The 19,575-nt window shown below is 43.0% G+C and overlaps 1 protein-coding gene across 1 annotated transcript in view; it reads right to left on the bottom strand.

The window, feature by feature from the left end:
* The window catches only part of LOC139266617 (triadin-like), a 110,173-nt gene that overhangs the window by 56,697 nt on the left and 33,901 nt on the right, over positions 1-19,575 (bottom strand). Inside the window, exon 2 of the mRNA XM_070884211.1 lies at positions 8,395-8,601. Within this exon, the coding sequence (XP_070740312.1) occupies positions 8,395-8,601 (207 nt within the window). The remainder of the gene's footprint in view (positions 1-8,394; positions 8,602-19,575) is intronic.

Below are 19,575 nucleotides of genomic sequence, written 5' to 3'. Positions count from 1 at the left end.
GAGTGTGGGCTAATTAGCTATTAATTATTTACAATTACCTCAAAACTCTCTTAAGCATAATAAGTTACAAAATTAAGCTCATTGCGTTTTAGAAATAAATTGACTATCCAGCTACGATAAAAGTAAATAGAAAAATGTCAATTAGTAAAACAACTTATCTCAAACTCAATTATCCTATTAAGTGAAATGTGCTAATCTATTAAAGCCAGTCTTATAATTAGCAACCATGCCCTTTAAAGCAGCACTACCTGATAGCCATATAAATCGTTTTTGTTTTGATTATGCCAACAAACAACTCAACTCGCCTCCATTAAAAAAGCTCAGAAATCATTTGCTGGCAATATTAAGTAAAGTGCACAAATTAATCAGAAAAGCCTTACCAGTAGCCAACTCTATCCCTATCATCATCCACAGGGACCATCCCCATTGCCTATAAGCACAGTTACAGGATCCTGAATTTGACCTCAGATAGCCTGGATTGTCACATGGGGAAGGATAAATTGTTTTCTGAGAACACTACTGGAATTTTTCTTTTTCTAAATTTATCTAACAAAGTCAGCAGAGTGGGAATCCAATGTGGATCATTTCTGGATTGGGAATACACTTTTTATTTTGCAAAGAATCCCTCCTGCAGACCCTCTTTAGAGCAAATGCCAAAAATACATTAACCCTAAATAGTTTTTGTGAAGCCGCAGAGGAGTCACATTTTGTAAAGAAAATATTTATGAGGGTCACTACTTAGAGTGGTGAAATCTAAAATCAGAAAGAAGATAATTATTATAAAAACAAAGAATACTTATTGAATTATAAATACCACTATGGATACAAGATTTTCTTGTGAGATACAATAAACAAAAAATAGAATTAAACCTGATTAAATGTACACTGGGTTTTCCTGATTAAACCTTGCTGCTATATATGTCAGGCTTTACCAGACAGAATGATAGTCAATTAAGTCAACCATATTTAGATACCTAATATTACACAACATGCAAGACTTTATTTGCAAAATTTAACTTGTTTAAAATTAACTTTGATTATGATACCAAAGATAAACTTTCTAGCTGCTGCAATGTACTATTTCAATATAGTTTCAGGCCCAATTTTAAACAAAATCTCCACTACAGTTAGCTCCTTATTTGGAACAAAGAAGTAGGTTTGGTTTTACTATAGGAAATTCCACAGATGTAGGCATCTTAAAGCCAAATGATTCCGATCTGCCAACTTTTTCAGCCAATTGTTGGAAATATTTTACTTTGTCATTACATTTCTACTAAAATTATAGTGCCCCACAGTTGTTTCACGATTTAAAAAAAAACTGATTATATGGACAAAGGTATTAATACTTTATTTATTTTCGAAGGTTGCCACCAACTGGTAAGTAATCAATCAAACATTATTGTTCCGACACAAAAAACCCTCAGATGGAAGGAATTTCTTTGCATGTCACTGAGCACTGTGTGTCGGTAGCAGCAAAAAATAAATACTTGCAGTAATTTCGAAGTTAGATCACAATAATTACATATGAGGAAAGCCATTTCAATCGCCCAGAGGAGGTCCCCCACGATAGCATCAATTATCGCTTAAATCATTCCAGAGTTTTTGGCTCCACTACTCTATCTGAAAGTTTATTCCACACGTTGATCACTTTATGTGAAGCAGAATTTCCCAATAGGAGTCCTGAATTACCTTTTCTAGTTTAAAACTGTGTTCAGGTACAGTCAGATTGTGGGTTAACTTTTTCTATACCCCTAACAATCGTATATACCTCCATAAGATCACCTTTCAGCACTTCCTTTCTAAACTGAACTGCCCAAGTTTCTCCAGTCCTTCTTCACAAATTAGATCCCGGGCATTACAGATCAGCCTTGTATGTCTTTTCTGTACTACCTCCAACACATTGGCTTTTAATAAAGCCCTATGTGAAAGGCAATTAATTAAATTTACAGTTGTGGCTATTCAAGTTAAACCCTGAAAAGGGCAGGCAACAATACTCATGAGAAGAGTTATGTCAGAATGGGAGAAAGTACTGAATGGGGTGCTCAGAGCCTGATGCTGGAACCATTGCTATTTCTAATTTGCATAAATGACCTGGATTCGAAGGACTGAATTTTTGGTTCTGCTCATTTCAAGGCGGTAATGGCGGCGGGGCGGCAAAGTTTGCACCCGGGAATAGTTTGCGCCTCAGCAAAATTCAGCAGCTGTGCCCTGAGTGTGGGGAGGAGGGCTAAGCGAGGCATTATACACCCCTCTTAGGGCGCTAGGCCAGCTGAGCAAGTGAAAATCCCAAGCTAAACAGCCGGCCTCGGAGCACTTTAAGAGAGGCCTGGGGGGGAAACCTGTAAAAAAACATTCCCAATAAATAACTCATGCCACCAGAACATAAATCGTTAAAAAAAAACCATAGTACTTACCTGAGGTCAACATTACTTACCTCACTGTGGTTGCTACAGCTTGGACCACCAGCTTTCACAGGCGGTCCCAGCAGAGTGCTACGGATTGGGCGACAGCCAAAATTCAAGCCGGTGTCACAACCAGGATCTTTGCACAACAGCTCGCCTCTTCGGGGTGGTCATGCTCCGCGCCCCGTTGAAACCAACACCCGGCGGAGCGTTAGAAGCTGGCTACTGCCCGGACATGCTTACCGCCGCCATTGCTGCCCCTCCGAGGCGCTAACAGGGGTGGCAGAAGACAGAAAATCCAGCCCCATAACTTTTTCTTTAAACTTACTGATTAACTGACAGTTTTTGTACATCTTCATCCCTCTATTGTCTTGTTTGTGAACATCCACAACAAACACACCTCATGGTTCCCATATTAGTTCTATTCACTTGGCTGTTTTTCTTATTCTTTGTATTTCTTCTCTTGATCCCTTTAATTTTACTTGGTAATTTCACGTATTCCATTTTCATTTTACTTCTATCTGATGTCCCTTTTAATTATTACTTCACTTGAGTGTTCTGTTTTGCTTTTAATTGTCTCATTTGCCTTTCAATTCACTTAGGTGTTCCCTTTGTAATAAATTTGTTTCTGCCTATTAGATGTCTTTGCCTTTGTGGTCCCTTTTTAGTTCTTTCACTCCTTTGCTTTACCTGCTCGCTCAGATGCACCATACTGTGCTGAGCCATTCCCAAGGATTAGGAGTGTTTAACTTACTTTTGTGGGATTTTTCCTACAATGTTGATAGCTCCCAAAGCAGTCTATCTCCTACCTTTGTCCTCAATAGGTTTAACACTCTCTAGCGCCCCTCTGCCTTGATGTATTAGGATTAGTAATTTAAGATCAGGGGAGCTCTCTGAGGCCAATGCAGTGCCAGTGATCAGAAGTAGTCACCCCCAAAACCTTCGCTGCATACCCTGACACATCTATCTGGCGTAGTGTTTTGGCAGAGGGATGAAGGGGATCCAAAGAGTATCAGGGGCCGGAAAAGCAACACAGGGAGGGCCGAAGTAGCAGAGGGTGGGGGAGGCCTTGGAGGGGGATCTGAGGCCTGGGGGGATGTCTGGGGGGGTTGATCTGAAGCCTCATGGGGGGGGGGGGGGGGAGGGTCTCTGATCATGGGGAGTTAGGTAGGGACCCTTAATCCAAGAGATAAGTGTAAAGGCACTTATCTCCTGGATCCAGCAGTCCTCGCCTTGCATTAGCTGATGGGTTTCACGAGATGTGCAAAACCCGACCAGCTAAAGTGAAAGACAAAATATAGGTTAAATCAGAGGCTTCCGGCCTCAATATAATATTTAAATAGACAACCCACCTCCTGGCAGCGAATTGGCTGCTTGCCACCGTTGAAATCGGAAGTGGGTGGGTTGGAGGTGGGGCCAGGTCGGGATTCCGATTTTTAACACTTTAACTACTCCCATGCCCCAAACCACCTGTGTTTTTTTTTTAGGTTAAAATTCCCCCTATTGTTTCAGGACACCAATGGTCTGCTCATTCAGAATCCTTGTTGTTGCACGGCTCTTATATCACTGTTCTGCGTCAGTGCCGAGATTCCTGATAGGAGTTGTGAGTTCGTTGATGAAGATATACCTCTTGTCCCTAGCACAGCAAACTGGTTGATGTTGCTGATATCACCTGAAGCAGTTTGGAAGGATCCAGAGTGGATCCCTTGGTGTTGGATTCCAATTTTATCTCCAACAGTTGGCATAGGTAATTCACTGACATCCTGTTGAAACACGGCCACTGTTCAACAAATTTGCTGGAGTTTTTTGAGGATGTAACTAGCAGGGTAGATAATGGGGAACCAGTGGATGTTGTATATTTGGTTTTCCAAAAGGCATTCAATAAGGTGCCACATAAAAGGTTATTACACAAGATAAGAGCTCAAGGGATTGGAGGTAATGTATTAGCAAGGATAGAGGATTGGTTAACGGACAGAAAACAGAGAATAGGGATAAACTGTTCTTTTTCAGGTTGCAGGTTGTAACTAGTGGGGTGGCTCAAGGATCAGTGCTGGGGCCTCGGCTATTTACAATCTATATTAATGACCTAGATGAAGGGATCGAGTGTAATGTATCCAAGTTTGCTGATGCTACATGACAAATGAGCCAAAGGTGGGCAGCGGAAACATTACAAGGACACCCTCAAAGCCTCCCTAATAAAGTGCAACATCCCCACTGAAAGCTGGGAGTCCCTGGCCGAAGACCGCCCTAAGTAAAGGAAGTGCATCCGGGAGGGCGCTGAGCTCCTCGAGTCTTATCACCGTGAGCATGCAGAAATCAAGCGCAGGCTGCGGAAAGAGCGTGCGGCAAACCAGTCCCATTGACCCCTTCCCTCAATGACTCTTTGTCCCACCTGTGACAGAGACTGTGGTTCTCGTATTGGACTGTCCAACAACCTAAGAACTCATGTTAAGAGTGGAAGCAAGTCTTCCTCGATTCTGAGGGATTGCCTATGATGATGATGAAGATGAGGTAGGACAGTAAGCTGTGAGGAGAACACAAATCGTCTGCAAAGTGATATAGATCGACTAAGTGAGTGGGCATTTAGGTGGCAGATGGAGTATAAAGTAGGGAAATGTGAGGTTATTCACTTTGGTAAGAAGAATAGAAAAACAGAACATTGTTAAAATGGTGAGAAACTTTTAAATGTTGGTGTTCAGAGAGATTTTGGTGTCCTTGTGCAGGAAACACAGATAGCTAGCGTGCAGGTACAGCAAGCCAATAAGGAAGGCAAATGGTATGTTGTCCTTTATTGCAAGGGGATTGGAGGATAAGAGTACGGAAGTGTTGCTACAAATGTACAGGGCCTTGGTGAGACTGTACACAGTTTTGGTCTCCTTATCTAAGGAAGGATAAGAACATAAGAAATAGGAGCAGGAGTAGGCCATACGGCCCCTCGAGCCTGCTCTGCCATTTAATACGATCATGGTTGATCTGATCATGGCATCAGGTCCACTTCCCTGCTCGCTCCCCATAACCCCTTATTCCCTTGTCGTTTAAGAAACTGTTTATTTCTGTCTTAAATTTATTCAATGTCCCAGCTTCCGCAGCTCTCTGAGGCAGCGAATTCCACAGATTTAGAACCCTTTGAGAGAAGAAATTTCTCCTCATCTCAGTTTTAAATGGGCGGCCCCTTATTCTAAGATTATGCCCTCTAGTTCTAGTCTACTCTATCAGTGGAAACATCCTCTCTGTATCCACCCTGTCAAGCCCCCTCATAATCTTATTTGTTTCGGTAAGATCCCCTCTCATTCTTCTGAATTCCAATGAGTAGAGGCCCAACCTACTCAACCTTTCCTCATAAGTCAACCCCCTCATCTCTGGAATCAACCGAGTGAACTTTCTCTGAACTACCTCCAAAGCAAGTATATCCTTTCGTAAATATAGAAACCAAAACTGCATGCAGTATTCCAGGTATGGCCTGACCAATACCCTGTATACTTGCCTTGGAGACGGTGCAATGGAGGTTCACTAGATTGATTCCTGGGATTAGAGGGCTGTCTTATGCTGAGAGATTGTGAAGAATGGGCCTTTACTCTCTGGAGTTTAAAAAAATGAGAGGCGATCTCATTGAAACATACAAGATTCTGAAGAGGATTGACGAGGTAGAGGCTGAGAAGTTGTTGCCCCTGGCTGGAATGTCTAGAACTAGGGGGCACAGTCTCAGGATAAGTGATAAGCCATTTAAGACTGAGATGAGGAGGAATTTCTTCATGCAGAGGGTTGTGAATCTTTGGAATTCTCTGCCCAAGAGGGTATGGATGCTGAGCCTCTGAATATATTCAAGGCTGATATAGATAGATTTTTTGAGTCTAGGGGAATCAAGGGATATGGAGATCGGGTTGGAAAGTGAAATTGAGGTCGATTATTAGCGATGATCTTATTTAATGGCGGAGCAGGCACAAGGAGCCATATGGCCTACTCCTGCTCCTATTTGTTATGTTCTTATGTTCTTACACAGTCTGTGAGGTTCAGGTCTGATGTTCTGTTTCTGAAGGTCATGTGCGGCATAAGGCCAGCAGAATCTTCATGTTCCCCAATTCTTGGGAAAGAGTTCAAGACCTCCAAAAGCACACTCTCCAAAATAATTTCACAGCCAAACACAAGTCAAATCAGCTAGAAAGTTGGCCCGAAACACTCTAGAAGCCTAATATGACTAATCAGAGATTTACTTTAATGGAGGTTAGAATCTCTTTAAATAGCACCTGTGAAGGCTGACTGACCTGCTGTGATTTGCTGGGCAGGATTCAGACATGCACCATCAGCCGGTCCAGGCAGCGGGCGGTCGAGGGGGTCGTTCAACCTGACTGCCTGCCTCTCTTCCGCTCTTACATCCGGTCCAGGGTGTCCTTGGAGATGGAGCACGCGGTGTCCACCGGTACGCTCGCGGCCTTCCGCGAGAGGTGGGCACCGGAGGGACTGGAGTGCATCATCACGCCCGGCAACCAAATTTTAATTTGATTTTACGTTTTAAAGTTAATTTGTTTTAATTGCCGGTGCTTTTAGTGTCCCCTTCCCTTTTATAGGGGGCACTGGGGAAAAATTGTGATTTTAGTGCCCAAAAAAAAAAACCAAAAAAAGAAAAACACAAAAAAAAACAAAAAAAAAAGGGGGGAAAAAAAGGGCCTTGTAAATGTCTGGAGTGGCACTCTTTAATGTTTTATGTTTTCGCAGGTAAACTCAAAAGAGTTTCAGACATGCAGTGATACCAAATTCACAAAAGTGTCCTGATCCAGGTGCAGGACTCTTATTAACATATTTTAATGATTTGTTACAGGTGGCCACCACCAACAGGGATGCCTAACAAACGCCCAAACGAATATGGTGCCGGGCACATTTCTGCTGTGATACAGGCATGGGACATTGCGCTGCAAAATTCAATCCTGTGGTGCCTATTTTGGACCCAGAAAATTGCCAAAACATGCAGCAATTTTTACCTTTGTGTTTCTCTGTTAGAAAACACTAATTATTGTAAGAGTATTTTGGGGAAAAAGAACTTTGTGAACAAGTAATTACTCTCCCCTTCATTCCCACCTTCCACAAAGTCAGATTTGAAATACACGGCAGGGCCAGGCAATGCTATCCCTCTAATATTATCTGAAATGAGCTGCTAGCATGCCTAGCCTAATGCCTTGTATTGAAGTTATAGAGAACGGGGTAGCTGACAGTGCGCTTCTGAAGATAAGACTCAGGTTGCAATGCCAGTGAGAGCCAGGGGTCATGCATTCCTGCTGAACTGCACTATACCTCACTTAGTAAATATAAGTCTAGCACAGAACACCTCATCTCAAACCATACAAGGTAGCAATAATATTTTGACAATATAATCATTTTTTGCTTCAAAAAATAATTTATCTTAATTCAACGTCACCAAAACATTGTGCTGCTAGTAGTTTGATAAAGTGAAGATTGTTTTTAGGAATCTTAAGTTGAAAGTGCATTAACAGCTTAAAACATAAAGCAAACAGTGCACAAAATAAGCCCCTGTTTGGTTGCTGATTAGTTTACTGTCACAAATAAAATGTTCACACCTGCTGCTTTTCCTTCATGGGTTGGGGGAGGGGTTATTTCTGCCATTGCATTAGCAAGCTAGTGAAACACTACCCAGTGTTACAATATTTGTCATTTCCATTTTTTGTTTTGTGCTTTTTGAGAAATCAAATGTACTGAAAATATTCAACCCAATATTAAGAATGGAAATACTGGTCCATCGGAGTAAATTCACCTGCTTTGGTGACACAGTTCTATTCTAGGTGAGCAGCCAATTCAAAGCCATCTTCTTAGTTTTAAATGAAAATAGTTATCCACCATCTTGAACAAAGTTTAAAGACATTGAAGACGTTTGCACCTTTGTATAATACTATGCAACAATTAAATTATATTTTAACTACTCCATTCCTGTAGTTTAGCTGTAAAAATTGGCACAATTCTTCTTTTGGATTGTATTACATACCAACAAGGCTCTTGTAGTCCACCAAGTCAAACATCACAATGGCTACTGCTGACCAGGTTACAATCAAAGCCACGACAAGGAACCATGCTGCCGGAGAGCTGAAAGTTGTAGCAAGATCATCAGAGGCAGATTTCTTCGATACCTTTGTCAGAGGTGCTGGGACAGCTCCATTCTTGTTATCAAAAGTGGTGGCGGCAGCTGGGCGGCCTAGATATTTAATGTTAAGAACAAGATTAAAATTCAATATTTTCAAGAAGAAAGTTACAAGATATTGACAAAATGCAATGGTAATATGCATTGGACTAAAATAGACCGTTAAATGAGTGTTTCAGAACATATGGCTCTTTATCCTCAAGTCTAACATCATTAGTGAATGTTATCAACATGCAGGGGCTGATTTGAACCCACTCCACCCAGTTGGAACAGGGTGAGGGACCTTTAAAATGCAGCATTGTGTATTACCATGTCAGCTGTGGCTCAGTGGGTAACACTCTTGCTTCTGGGTCAGAAAGTTGTGGGTTCAATTCCACTTAAGCACAAAAAATCTCAGTTGACATTCCAGTGCAGTGCTGAGGGAGTGCTGCATTGTCAGATGAGACGTTAAACCGAGGCCCTGTCTGCTCTCTTAGGTGGATGTAAAAGATCCCATTGCACTATTTCAAAGAAGAGCAGGGGAATTATCTCTGGTGTCCTGGCCAATATTTATCCTTCAAAAAACACAACTAATCTGGTCAATAGCGCATTGCTGTTTGTGGGAGTTTGCTTGTGCACACATTGGCTGCCGCGATTCCCACATTACAACAGTGACTACACTCCTAAAACACTTCATTGGCTATAAAGTGCTTTGAGATGTCCGGTGGTTGTGAAAGGCACTATATAAATCCAAGTCTTTCTTTTACCATGTTCACGCTGCAATCGCACTGACTATCATTTTAACTGCTTACTGCAGTTAGATGGCTGAAACACTGAGAGCCTTGTGAATGAATGCAAATCAGGATCCTATTATGTCAATGGGATCCTGAATACACTTTAAACCAGGCCTGAGTGGGAAAGCCACTATGGCTCTCCCGCTAGGTGAAGGCAGTTTGACACATGCCAGGAAGGATGAATAAGCATTCCAAGGTACATAAAAGCTTTCCATTGTGGGACTTGAAGGAACAGAAGTGCTCCACTTGGAGCCTCAATGGAAAGTCGCGGCCTTCTCTCCCATAAACTATTCCCTCCCCCCTGCGAGACTCTCCAAAATCTCTCTGCGACTTACCTATTTGCCAGCGAGCCTTTCTTTGGTGCCATATAGCAGCCTCTGGCCACACGAAGATCCTCTCCCACCCGCAGGTCAGCTGTTGATCTCCGCACATATCAGGTGGGCAGCTGATCGGTGCTATGCAGGTGAGGCCTAGGAGTTATAATACCCTGGACCTTAGACTCATAACACCCTGCCCACCCAAAACACACTGGGGGTTAAAATTGAGCCCATATTTCCTGGTAACATTTCTTGGCAGGGTCTGTGATCAGGTCTGTAAACGCTGATAGATACAAGGGTAAATTCATTGATCCCGGGCTCCCAGTGGGGCACTATTCTCAAATCGAGTATAGGTTAGAGAATCATAGTGCTGTAGCCTTACCTCCAACCCACACACCCTTTTGGGAAATGGGGTTGCTGAATTTTTCCTCTAATCCCATAATTGGTAATGTAATAGTATCATCAAGTCTCCACTGCCCTAATTGTGTGTTTTACCTTTTAGAATGACAGCAGCTCCAAGCAACTTTATGTTTTCTGGGTCATCCATTTTTAAAGGCATTTCAACACATATAGTTATTATTGATAAATCTCTAAATATTACAGTTACAATGCTGATAAAATGTCAGGAGTAACTTTAATGCTGTAACATCAATGTATATTGGCAATATAAACAAGCCTAGCAACTATTGTTAGCAGTCTCAGTGGTGCTCCATGACATTCCTCTGATTACTAGAAAATGGGGTAAGATCAGGTGGAGGCTTACCGCTACCTCCCTGCTAGAAGCTTAATTTCTCTCCTCAGCCCCATCAGGACTGATGCTGGCCACTCGTTCCCCACCCACCACATGAAAGTGACACTGGGAAGGCATGGCCTGGGTTCCCGGCAAAATATATTTCAGGGGATAATTCTCAAAATTTACGTGTGTTATTTCATTAAGCTTTTGTGAGAAAGCAGCTTAGTTTAAATGGGGAAAGCCCATGATGTATGGCGCCTGAGCAATGTGGGAGGTCCCAGATGCGTTTACAGTGCAATCAGCATTTGCACCACTTTTCTGCAGCTTCTGCGGCTCTTCTGTCAAAGTGATTGCGAACAAGTGAGAGACCCTACAGGAATTCATCCCTGCTATATAAACCACCAAATCTATACTGCCCAGATGCTTCATCTTCCGTAATGCAGAGTATTGTGAGTTTTTAAAAATTTAACTTTTGATTAAAGCTCTTACGCAGCCCTGGCTACCCTTAAAGATAGACTTTGGTTTTCACCTGAAAAATAGTTGGGGATAGAACGGCCTCATTTACCAAAAGGCTTCAGAGCACCTGCTACAGGAAGTCCTGCAGTGAAAAGTGGCTCCATTTGTTGGGGAGAGTCACACTGCAATAAAAAATATAGCCAGGAGAGGATGATGGTAACAAAGTATGTCGATGTAGCCTCACATGTGGACTGACCCAAAATGCATGTGAGGCAGAAGTTTTTTGGCCTACGTAAGGTTGCCAAGGTAAGCAGGTTAACAGGTTATCCAGCCAAGCTTCTTTATTGCTTCTTACTATAAATATCATCCACCAACACAGAGGGAGAACACAGGGAACATGGCCAACTGCTGATCTTTTTATAAATGCACATAGAGGATTATTTCTTTCTGTCCTGTTGCGGTATGTTCCCCCTGTCACCCATTAAATATCAAGCACTAAGTACTATGCCAGCACAAGGTTCATTGACTTCTGTATGTTCACTGACTTAAATAAGATAGCTGATGTCCTTGACATTTCAGTATAGGTCATTTTTTTTTTTAAAGTCCCTTTCCAACAGATTTCCTTTTTACATCTGCTTGCAGAAGAGGACTGCATATAACATGAGGCAGAGCTTTCAGACAGGAGGGGAATCACCCAAGCTATGATCTCTGATCCTTATCAGTAAATGATGACCAAAATTCTGGGTGTGGAGACAAGAGAGGAAATGTGGGAGAATGAAGTCAGAGGCCGCATCAAGCTTATGGTTGGTAGCTCTTAGTTTTCATTGCTTATCTTCTTATTAATTCATTCATTCATTCCCTCACACACAGGTCTACAGTCACACGGTAATCTTTTATCATGCACTGCAGTGTTTCAAGAGATGTATTAATACAAGCATTGCAAAGTATGTTCTTCTTCTGCGCCAGATGCCCAAGAGGAGGATATTGCCAAGACAACTGTACAACCTTGCCCAAGCGCCTCATATCACCCTGAGTCACCCCTCATACAGTGGCAAGAACCATCAATCTATATATATACCTCGATACTTTGTTAGTAAGCTGCAGCAGAGAGCAGTTAGTGAAATACTGAGCATGAGAGAGGAGAAAATGTGGGTGAAATTGGCAGAAATGCAAACTGCTGGCCTGAGGTTTGCCCCAGGGATTTGCACCTCACAGGGTCTGGCTGCTAATCATTTTTGTAGCTTAACATCAGCATTTAATATAATAATTTGAGAGTGGGCCACCAGCCTGTAGAGTTTCGGAGGGTCCATGGAGGAGTCCACAATCTGTGAAATGTCACATTACTGCCTGACCAAGCTGCAGACTATCATAGGGGTTTCCAGAGCAGCATCCCTTGGCTGAGGTTCTGAGCTCAAGCATAGCTTCTACTTCACAAATGCTTTGGGACGAAGGGGATCATCAGCTCCAACATACAATAACCAAGATATAAACACTTGGATTGGTGAGAGTTAGTGAATCTGTTAAATAGAGTGGCTTGCTAAACAGAGTTATGACAGAAATTTGAAGAGAGTGTGAATTAGGTGCAGAGGGGGAAGGCGGTGGGTGCTAAGTAACCAAAGGGCAACAGTAAATATATAAATATATAAATATCAGAATAATTAATTAGATCTAAGGAGATGAACTTAAAATTAACTAAGTAGATGATACCAACATTAAAGTGATTTGGAATTGCATTAAATAAAAATCTGGTTATACATAAATAATAAATAAATAACAAATAGGAGTAAGGGGATACTAAATTTTTAAAAAACACACACACACACACACACACACGTATATTTAAGCAAAATGTTGTGTCAGCTGAGACCTGTTGCCTGGGTTTCTGAGCTTGAGGAGTGGCTGGAGTCACTGCAGGGCTTACAAGAGGTTAAGAATTTCCTGGAGTGCACATTCCAGGAGATGGTCATCCGGCAGCTACAGAGAGTTCTATCTAACAGGATAGAAAGAGGCAGGCAGTGCAGGAATCCTCAGGGAGTGTGGCACTTTATTACTTCTGGATTACCTCTTTTTTCTCATCCTCTGATTTTTAATGTGTGCAGTTTCCAATCTGAAAGTACTGCAATATGTTTTAACAATGTATTGATATCCGGATGGAATTTTACTTTTATAATTAGGAGCTGCATTGACACACTAAAAGATCTGAGCATATCTTAGCTTTTGATGTAATTGAAGAGAATGTAATTGAAACAAAGCTTCAAAAGGCAAGACATTTTACCTCCTTTTCAAACCTCATACTGACAATGCAACCAGTATTATCTTTGAAGTCTCTGTTTAGGCATCCCTTGTAGATTATCCTGTGATTTTAAAAGAAATTAGCAAACTATTGAAAGGTGTGGGATCATGCTTGGTGAATACTAATTTAAAGATAAAGTCAGGGTCTATAAACAATTGAAACAGTTCCATTAATTTAGTTTGTCACTGGGTTACTGACCAGCAATGTCAAACAATAACCAATTTTGAACTGTTATGTCTGAAGAAGCTTGTAATGTTATTAGCAAAAAACACAAAATGATGACAGTATTGATTTAATCTCCAAATTAAGAAAAATATCCTGTTTGGCAGCATAATCCACTTTTTTCTTAGAAATATTCAAACATCTGCAGGTATTTTTGATGTCCATCATAACATAAATCATTTCACTCCTTTTCAATATAAACCATTTCACACCATTTAGCTTTTGAAAGGTACATCAACAAAAAGATATAATGTTGCTGCTGTATAAATTGGGCAACCAATTCAATAGACAGGAATAAAAGAGAAACATCAAATGGACCATGTAGGGTTGCTACCATACAATAAATTTACAGCAATACAGTGATCAAGTGCCTGCGTTATATTCAGTCATTAACTCATTAATAACTTGCCCACAGCTACAATGGCCAAACAGTGGCAATTACTCTTGTTAATGATTTTTTTTTCAAACAGGTGGCATAGAAGTAACATTTTCTGATATTACCATCTATACAAGGACATTAAAGTTGGTAAGAGAAAGATATTTGTTGTGAAGGAACTACAGAACCATACATACTGAGCCATTAATGGTTATAACTTCCATCCCATTTCCTGGCACGATGGAGTGGATTTTAACTCGGAGCAGGTGTTCGGCGGCAACAGAAGGCCATGGTTATTTTAATTGCTGGGACTGATTTGAATGCTACGAGTCTACTTCCTGCCCAGAACTGCTGCCGGCAGGGAAAGATGGCGTGGCCCTTGGCCGCCCACCAGCTACCAGATAAATAGTAGGGGTAGGGTTTCCGGAGGATCTTGCGAGAGGGAAGGCAGTGGAGACCATGCCAGGGGAGTCTGCAACTTTCATTGTGGGACACAAGGAGCATTCCTGCTTCTCCTCGCCCCACTATGGACATATGCTGACCGAGATGAGGAGAAACGTCTTCACCCAGAGAGTGGTGAACCTGTGGAATTCTCTACCACAGAAAGTTGTTGAGGCCAATTCACTAAATATATTCAAAAAGGAGTTAGATGTAGTCCTTACTACTAGGGGGATCAAGGGGTATGGCGAGAAAGCAGGAATGGGGTACTGAAGTTGCATGTTCAGCCACGAATTCATTGAATGGTGGTGCAGGCTCGAAGGGCCGAATGGCCGACTCCTGCACCTATTTTCTATGTTTCTACGTTTCTACCTGGAGGTCCTCTTCGTCCTTCTCACCAGCTACTGACTTGTTTCAGCCTGGCTGGAATGTCAAGGTAGCTTTTCCGCTCAGGCATTGGTTAAAATGCCATCAGGGTCTTAGTGACGTAATGGGACCCCGATTCGCATAAATTCACGATGCTACCGCGTGGTTTAGGTGGGCGCCTCAAGTGCGTGTAGGGATTTTAACCCTGCCCACCCGATGGGAACGGGATGGCAGATGGTTAAATTAGCAGTACTTCCTGCTGCATTCCTGATGCGCTCCCCTCCACCACCAGCTTAAATGCACTTTACTGAGTCGGCCGAGGAGCCCTCCAGAGGTTTCCTAACTTTATTTGCCCTACAAGGTGCTCCCCTAGTGATCTCAGCAAAGATGATGAAAGGCTGCTGTTGCTCATGTTGTGAAGCCTTGAGATGCTTGTGGCTCGAGCTTGTGAGTGTTCAACTGCTGCACCTTGGCAGCTGCCAGGACAGTTTGGCCCAGCTGATTTCCTGACATCATGGCGGGTATTGAGGGGTGCTGACTGAGAAAAGGCAACACGTAAAGCTCCTATCATGCTACTGCCATTTCTATGGGGCTGGGGAACATCACTTCCACTGATGTGCAGGACTGCAGAAGATGAGTGACTCTTTGAAAGCCCATAGCCATTTCCTCCACTAATCTCTGCCTCTGCAAAGTGGATGTTTGCTTCTGCTGTGTGAGATGACACCACACAGGCTGTAGGTGGTCTCTTCTTTACCTCCAGCCTCCATGCTGAAACTGCCCGGAATTTTTTATGAATTTACAAACTATGGTCAGAATTTTCTGCACCAGGCACTAATGTTTTCCCGCCTCTCAAAAAATTTGCTTTAGCACTCCAGGAAGGAAATGGAGTGTTAAATCAAGCACTCTTCAGTAAATCAAGTAAGCACTTGGAGCACCCTTCAGCAGCGCTGCACACTGAGCCATGTAGCGCTGTCATGTCCAAAGTGCCTTTCCCTCAATTAAAGGGAAGGGCCATCACTGCAGGCTCTGCAAGTAAAAAAAAAACACCTGCCTGGACCAGCAAGGGAGCGGGAGACCCGTGCGATCAGCCCGGCACTCAAGCAGAGTGCCGCGCTGAGCAATCGTGGGTAGGACCCACAAAGAAAATGGAGGAAAACAGTGAAAACAAAGATAAGTCTTTTATTACTTACCTCGGCCACTTCGCCTTTAATTGTCGCCAAGGGAACGGCCGGCCACTCAATGCCGCCTCCTGCGCCCGGCGATGATGTCACAATCTCCGGGTGCAGGAAATCGGAGCACAACACCATAGTGCTGCCGCTAAACTCCCGCCAATATGACGGGAGTTGTTGTCAGCACTGCACCCGGTCGCGGACACATTTGCGTCCAGTTAGAGCCCCCAGGATGCGCAAATGCACCAAATTTCTAGAGTCTATATCAATTCTATTTTCCAGATTTTGGGTGTAATCAAGTATTTTCAGGTGGGCTAAGTGCACCAAAATTGGTTTTATGGCCTGTATCACTAATTGTGCAGGTTGCTGCAAACCGCAATGAAGGATCTTGCATGTAAATGCACAATAGCTAGGCTAACCACATGATTCCTTGTTCTTCAGTGAGCATATTAATGTACTAACTAACTTCGAGTTAGTTGTTGGGCTATGACCTGATAGGAGCAATTGCTTTCCCAGTGGCCATGACTATGTAATAAAGGAGCTAAAATTCCATTCCTATGCATTAGTGGCACTGTTGGGCAGCAGGCTCAGAGGGAACAGAAAATTGGGATCATAAAAAGTTGTCCCAGATTTTCTGATGGGTATGCACAGGCGGGGAAAGAGGGTGTTCAGAGACCAAACCAGCTTTAATTTGGATTGTGTTGAGGGCGAGTCTTTGCTCTTCTCCGAACTTGGATACACGATACCTGTTATGTATTGATGCTTGGGGTCACCAGACACCAGAGGGCGCCACTGTCAAAGGTCATCGGGCTGTATGCGCGTGTGCGCGGTCACTGGTATAAAAGCGCGGGTACTATGTCACACGGGTACTTTGGGCGCGAATAAAGTTGAATTAGGTTTACAACAGAGGCAGTTTACAATAACAAGGCTCTTGAGTCATTACATTTGGCGACAAGGTAACTTAAGAACCTTCGCATGTACAATGGGCACTATTGGAATTCTGGAGAGATTCGCGGATGACGAGGATTGGGCGGATTTTATCGACCGCCTGGATCAGTATTTTGTGGCCAACAAAATGGAGGGAGAGGCTGATGCAGTTCGGTGCAGTGCGGCTTTTCTCACCGTTTGTGGTCCGAAAATTTACAGCCTCATGAAGAACCTTCTCTCGCCTTTACATCCAACGGACAAAGAGTACGAGGATTTGTGTGCATTGGTGTGTGACCATCTTAAGCCAAAAGAGGGGATCAGCATCTCACGCTATCGCTTCTACACGCATGTTCGTGCTGAGGGCCAGGATGTGTTGGGATTCGTCGCCGACCTGCGACGTCTTGCTGAGCCGTGTAATTTCAGGAACATGCTGGAAGACATGTTGCGAGATTTCTTCGTGATAGGCATCAACCATGATGTGATTCACCAGAAGCTATTGGCCGAAGAGAAGCTGGATTTGAGAAAGGCCATCGCGACTGCCCAGGCATGCATGATGACTGATGATAATTTGAGGCAGATATCATCAAAGAGTCGGAGCTCCACGGCAGGTACTGTAAACAAGATTGTGTCATCTTCTGGCAGAGCTGCTTATGGCAGGGCCGACTCGAATGCTTTTGTGAAACCTGTAGCTGCTCAGAGTCCATCAACTGGTACAAATACAAATCTGATTTCACCCTGTTGGCATTGTGGGGGCAATCATCGGCCTCACAGTGTCGGTTTAAACAATACTCATGAAAAGGCTGTTCAAAAGTGGGGCATCTTCAGAGAATGTGCCCACACCTGAGCAAGTGTGTTGATGATGACCAGTCTAGTGCTGGCCCGGATACACAACCTGAGGAGGAAGTGTATGGTCTGTATTTGTTCTTGGTAAAGAGCCAGCCGATAATTGTTAATGTGAAGCTGAATGGTGTGCCTGTGTCAATGGAGTTGGACACGGGTGTGAGTCAGTCGATAATGAGCCAAAGGACATTCAACAAGCTGTGGGATACTGTGGCTGGGAAGCCTAAGCTGAGTCCAGTCAATGCCAAGTTGCGAACCGATGCTAAGGAACTCATACCGGTGATTGGCAGTCAAGGTGTTACATGATAGTGTGGTTCAAGATCTACCATTATGGATCGTCCCAGGAAATGGTCCAATGCTGTTCGGCAGAAATTGGCTCGAGAAAATCAAGTCGAACTGGAATGATATCAAAGCGTTGTCCTCGGTGGATGAAATTTCATGTGCTCAAGTGTTGAATAAGTTTTCTTCTTTGTTTGAACCAAGCATTAATAATTTTACTGGAGCTGAGGTACAGATTCACTTGGACTCTGATGCAAGATCTGTCTATCATAAAGCTCGGTCTCTTCCTTACATGATGAGGGAAAAGGTTGAAATTGAGCCTGACAGACTCCAACGTGAAGGAGTCATATCAGCGGTCGAGTTTAAAGAGTGGACCAGCCCCATTATTCCTGTGTTGGAGAGTGATGGCACTGTCAGAATTTGTGGAGACTACAAGGTTACGATTAACCGATTTTCAAAACAGGATCAGTATCTGTTACTGAAGGCTGATGACCTGTTCGCCAGGCGAGCTGGTGGAAAGTTATTCATTAAACTAGATCTGATGTCGGCCTATATGACACAGGAGCTTGTCGACACTTCAAAGAAAATCACCTGCATCAACACCCATAAAGAACTGTTTGTCTACAATAGGTGTCCTTTTGGAATTCGTTCGGCTGTAGCCATATTTCAGAGGAATATGGAGTCTACTGAAGTCCGTTCCTAGAACTGTCATGTTTCAACATGGTATTCTGGTCACAGGTCGCGACACTGCTGAACGTCTGAACAATCTTGAAGAAGTCCTACATGGACAAAGTGGGACTCAGGCTGAAACGTTCGAAGTGTGTCTTCATGGCACCTGAAGTTGAATTCCTGGGGAAGAAGATTGCTGCTGATGGCATCAGGCCTACTGATTCGAAAACCAAGGCCATCAAAAAGGCCTCAGAATGTGACGGAGCTGCGTTCATTCCTTGGGCTACTCAGCTACTTTGGTAATTTCTTACCCAAACTGAGCACTTTATTAGAGCCACTGCATATGCTATTCAGAAAAGACGACAACTGGGTCTGGGGTGTTTCTCAAGTTAGAACCTTTGAGAAAGCGAAGAATCTTCTCCGTTCAAACAAGTTGTTCATTATGATCCATGTAAGCATCTTGTATTGGCCTGTGATGCTTCATCATATGGGGTTGGCTGTGTACTCCAACAAGCAAATGAGTTGGGTAAGCTACAACCTGTTGCGCATGCTTCGAGAAGTTTGTCAAAAGTGGAAAGAGCTTACAGCATGGTAGAAAAAGAAGATTTGCCCTGTATGTATGGGGTCAAAAAGATGCATCAGTTCCTGTTTGGTCTTCGTTTTGAACTCGAAACAGATCACAAGCCACTCATTTCATTGTTTTTGAGAAACAAAGGTATTAATACCAATGCATCATCCTGTATTCAGAGGTGAATGTTGACATTGTCTGCATATGATTATGTTATTCGTCATAGACCCGGTACAGAGAATTGTGCCGATGCAATGAGTCTTCTGCCTTTGCCCACACCTGATATGGAGATGCCTCAACCTGCAGATCTACTGTTAGTAATGGATGCTTTTGAGAGTGAAGAAACTCCTGTCACTGCTCAACAAATCAGGATCTGGACAAGTCATGACACGATTTTATCGGTTGTAAAATGTTGTGTCTGTCATGTATCTTACATTATTAAATATAACTGTATCCTAACATGCTATACATGACTGTAATAAGATATGACCTGTAACCACCAGCATACCTTACCACCAGGGGTGCACTTGCAAGAGACAGGTATATAAGGACAGGTCTCAGGCAAGTGCAGCATTCCAGAGCTGTGAAATAAAGGTGCAGGT

This window comes from Pristiophorus japonicus, chromosome 7, assembly GCF_044704955.1.
Source record: "Pristiophorus japonicus isolate sPriJap1 chromosome 7, sPriJap1.hap1, whole genome shotgun sequence".
In the NCBI taxonomy this organism is placed as follows: Eukaryota; Metazoa; Chordata; class Chondrichthyes; family Pristiophoridae; genus Pristiophorus; species Pristiophorus japonicus.
Note: the sequence above shows the minus strand (reverse complement) of the source record. Positions and strands in the feature narration are given on the sequence as shown.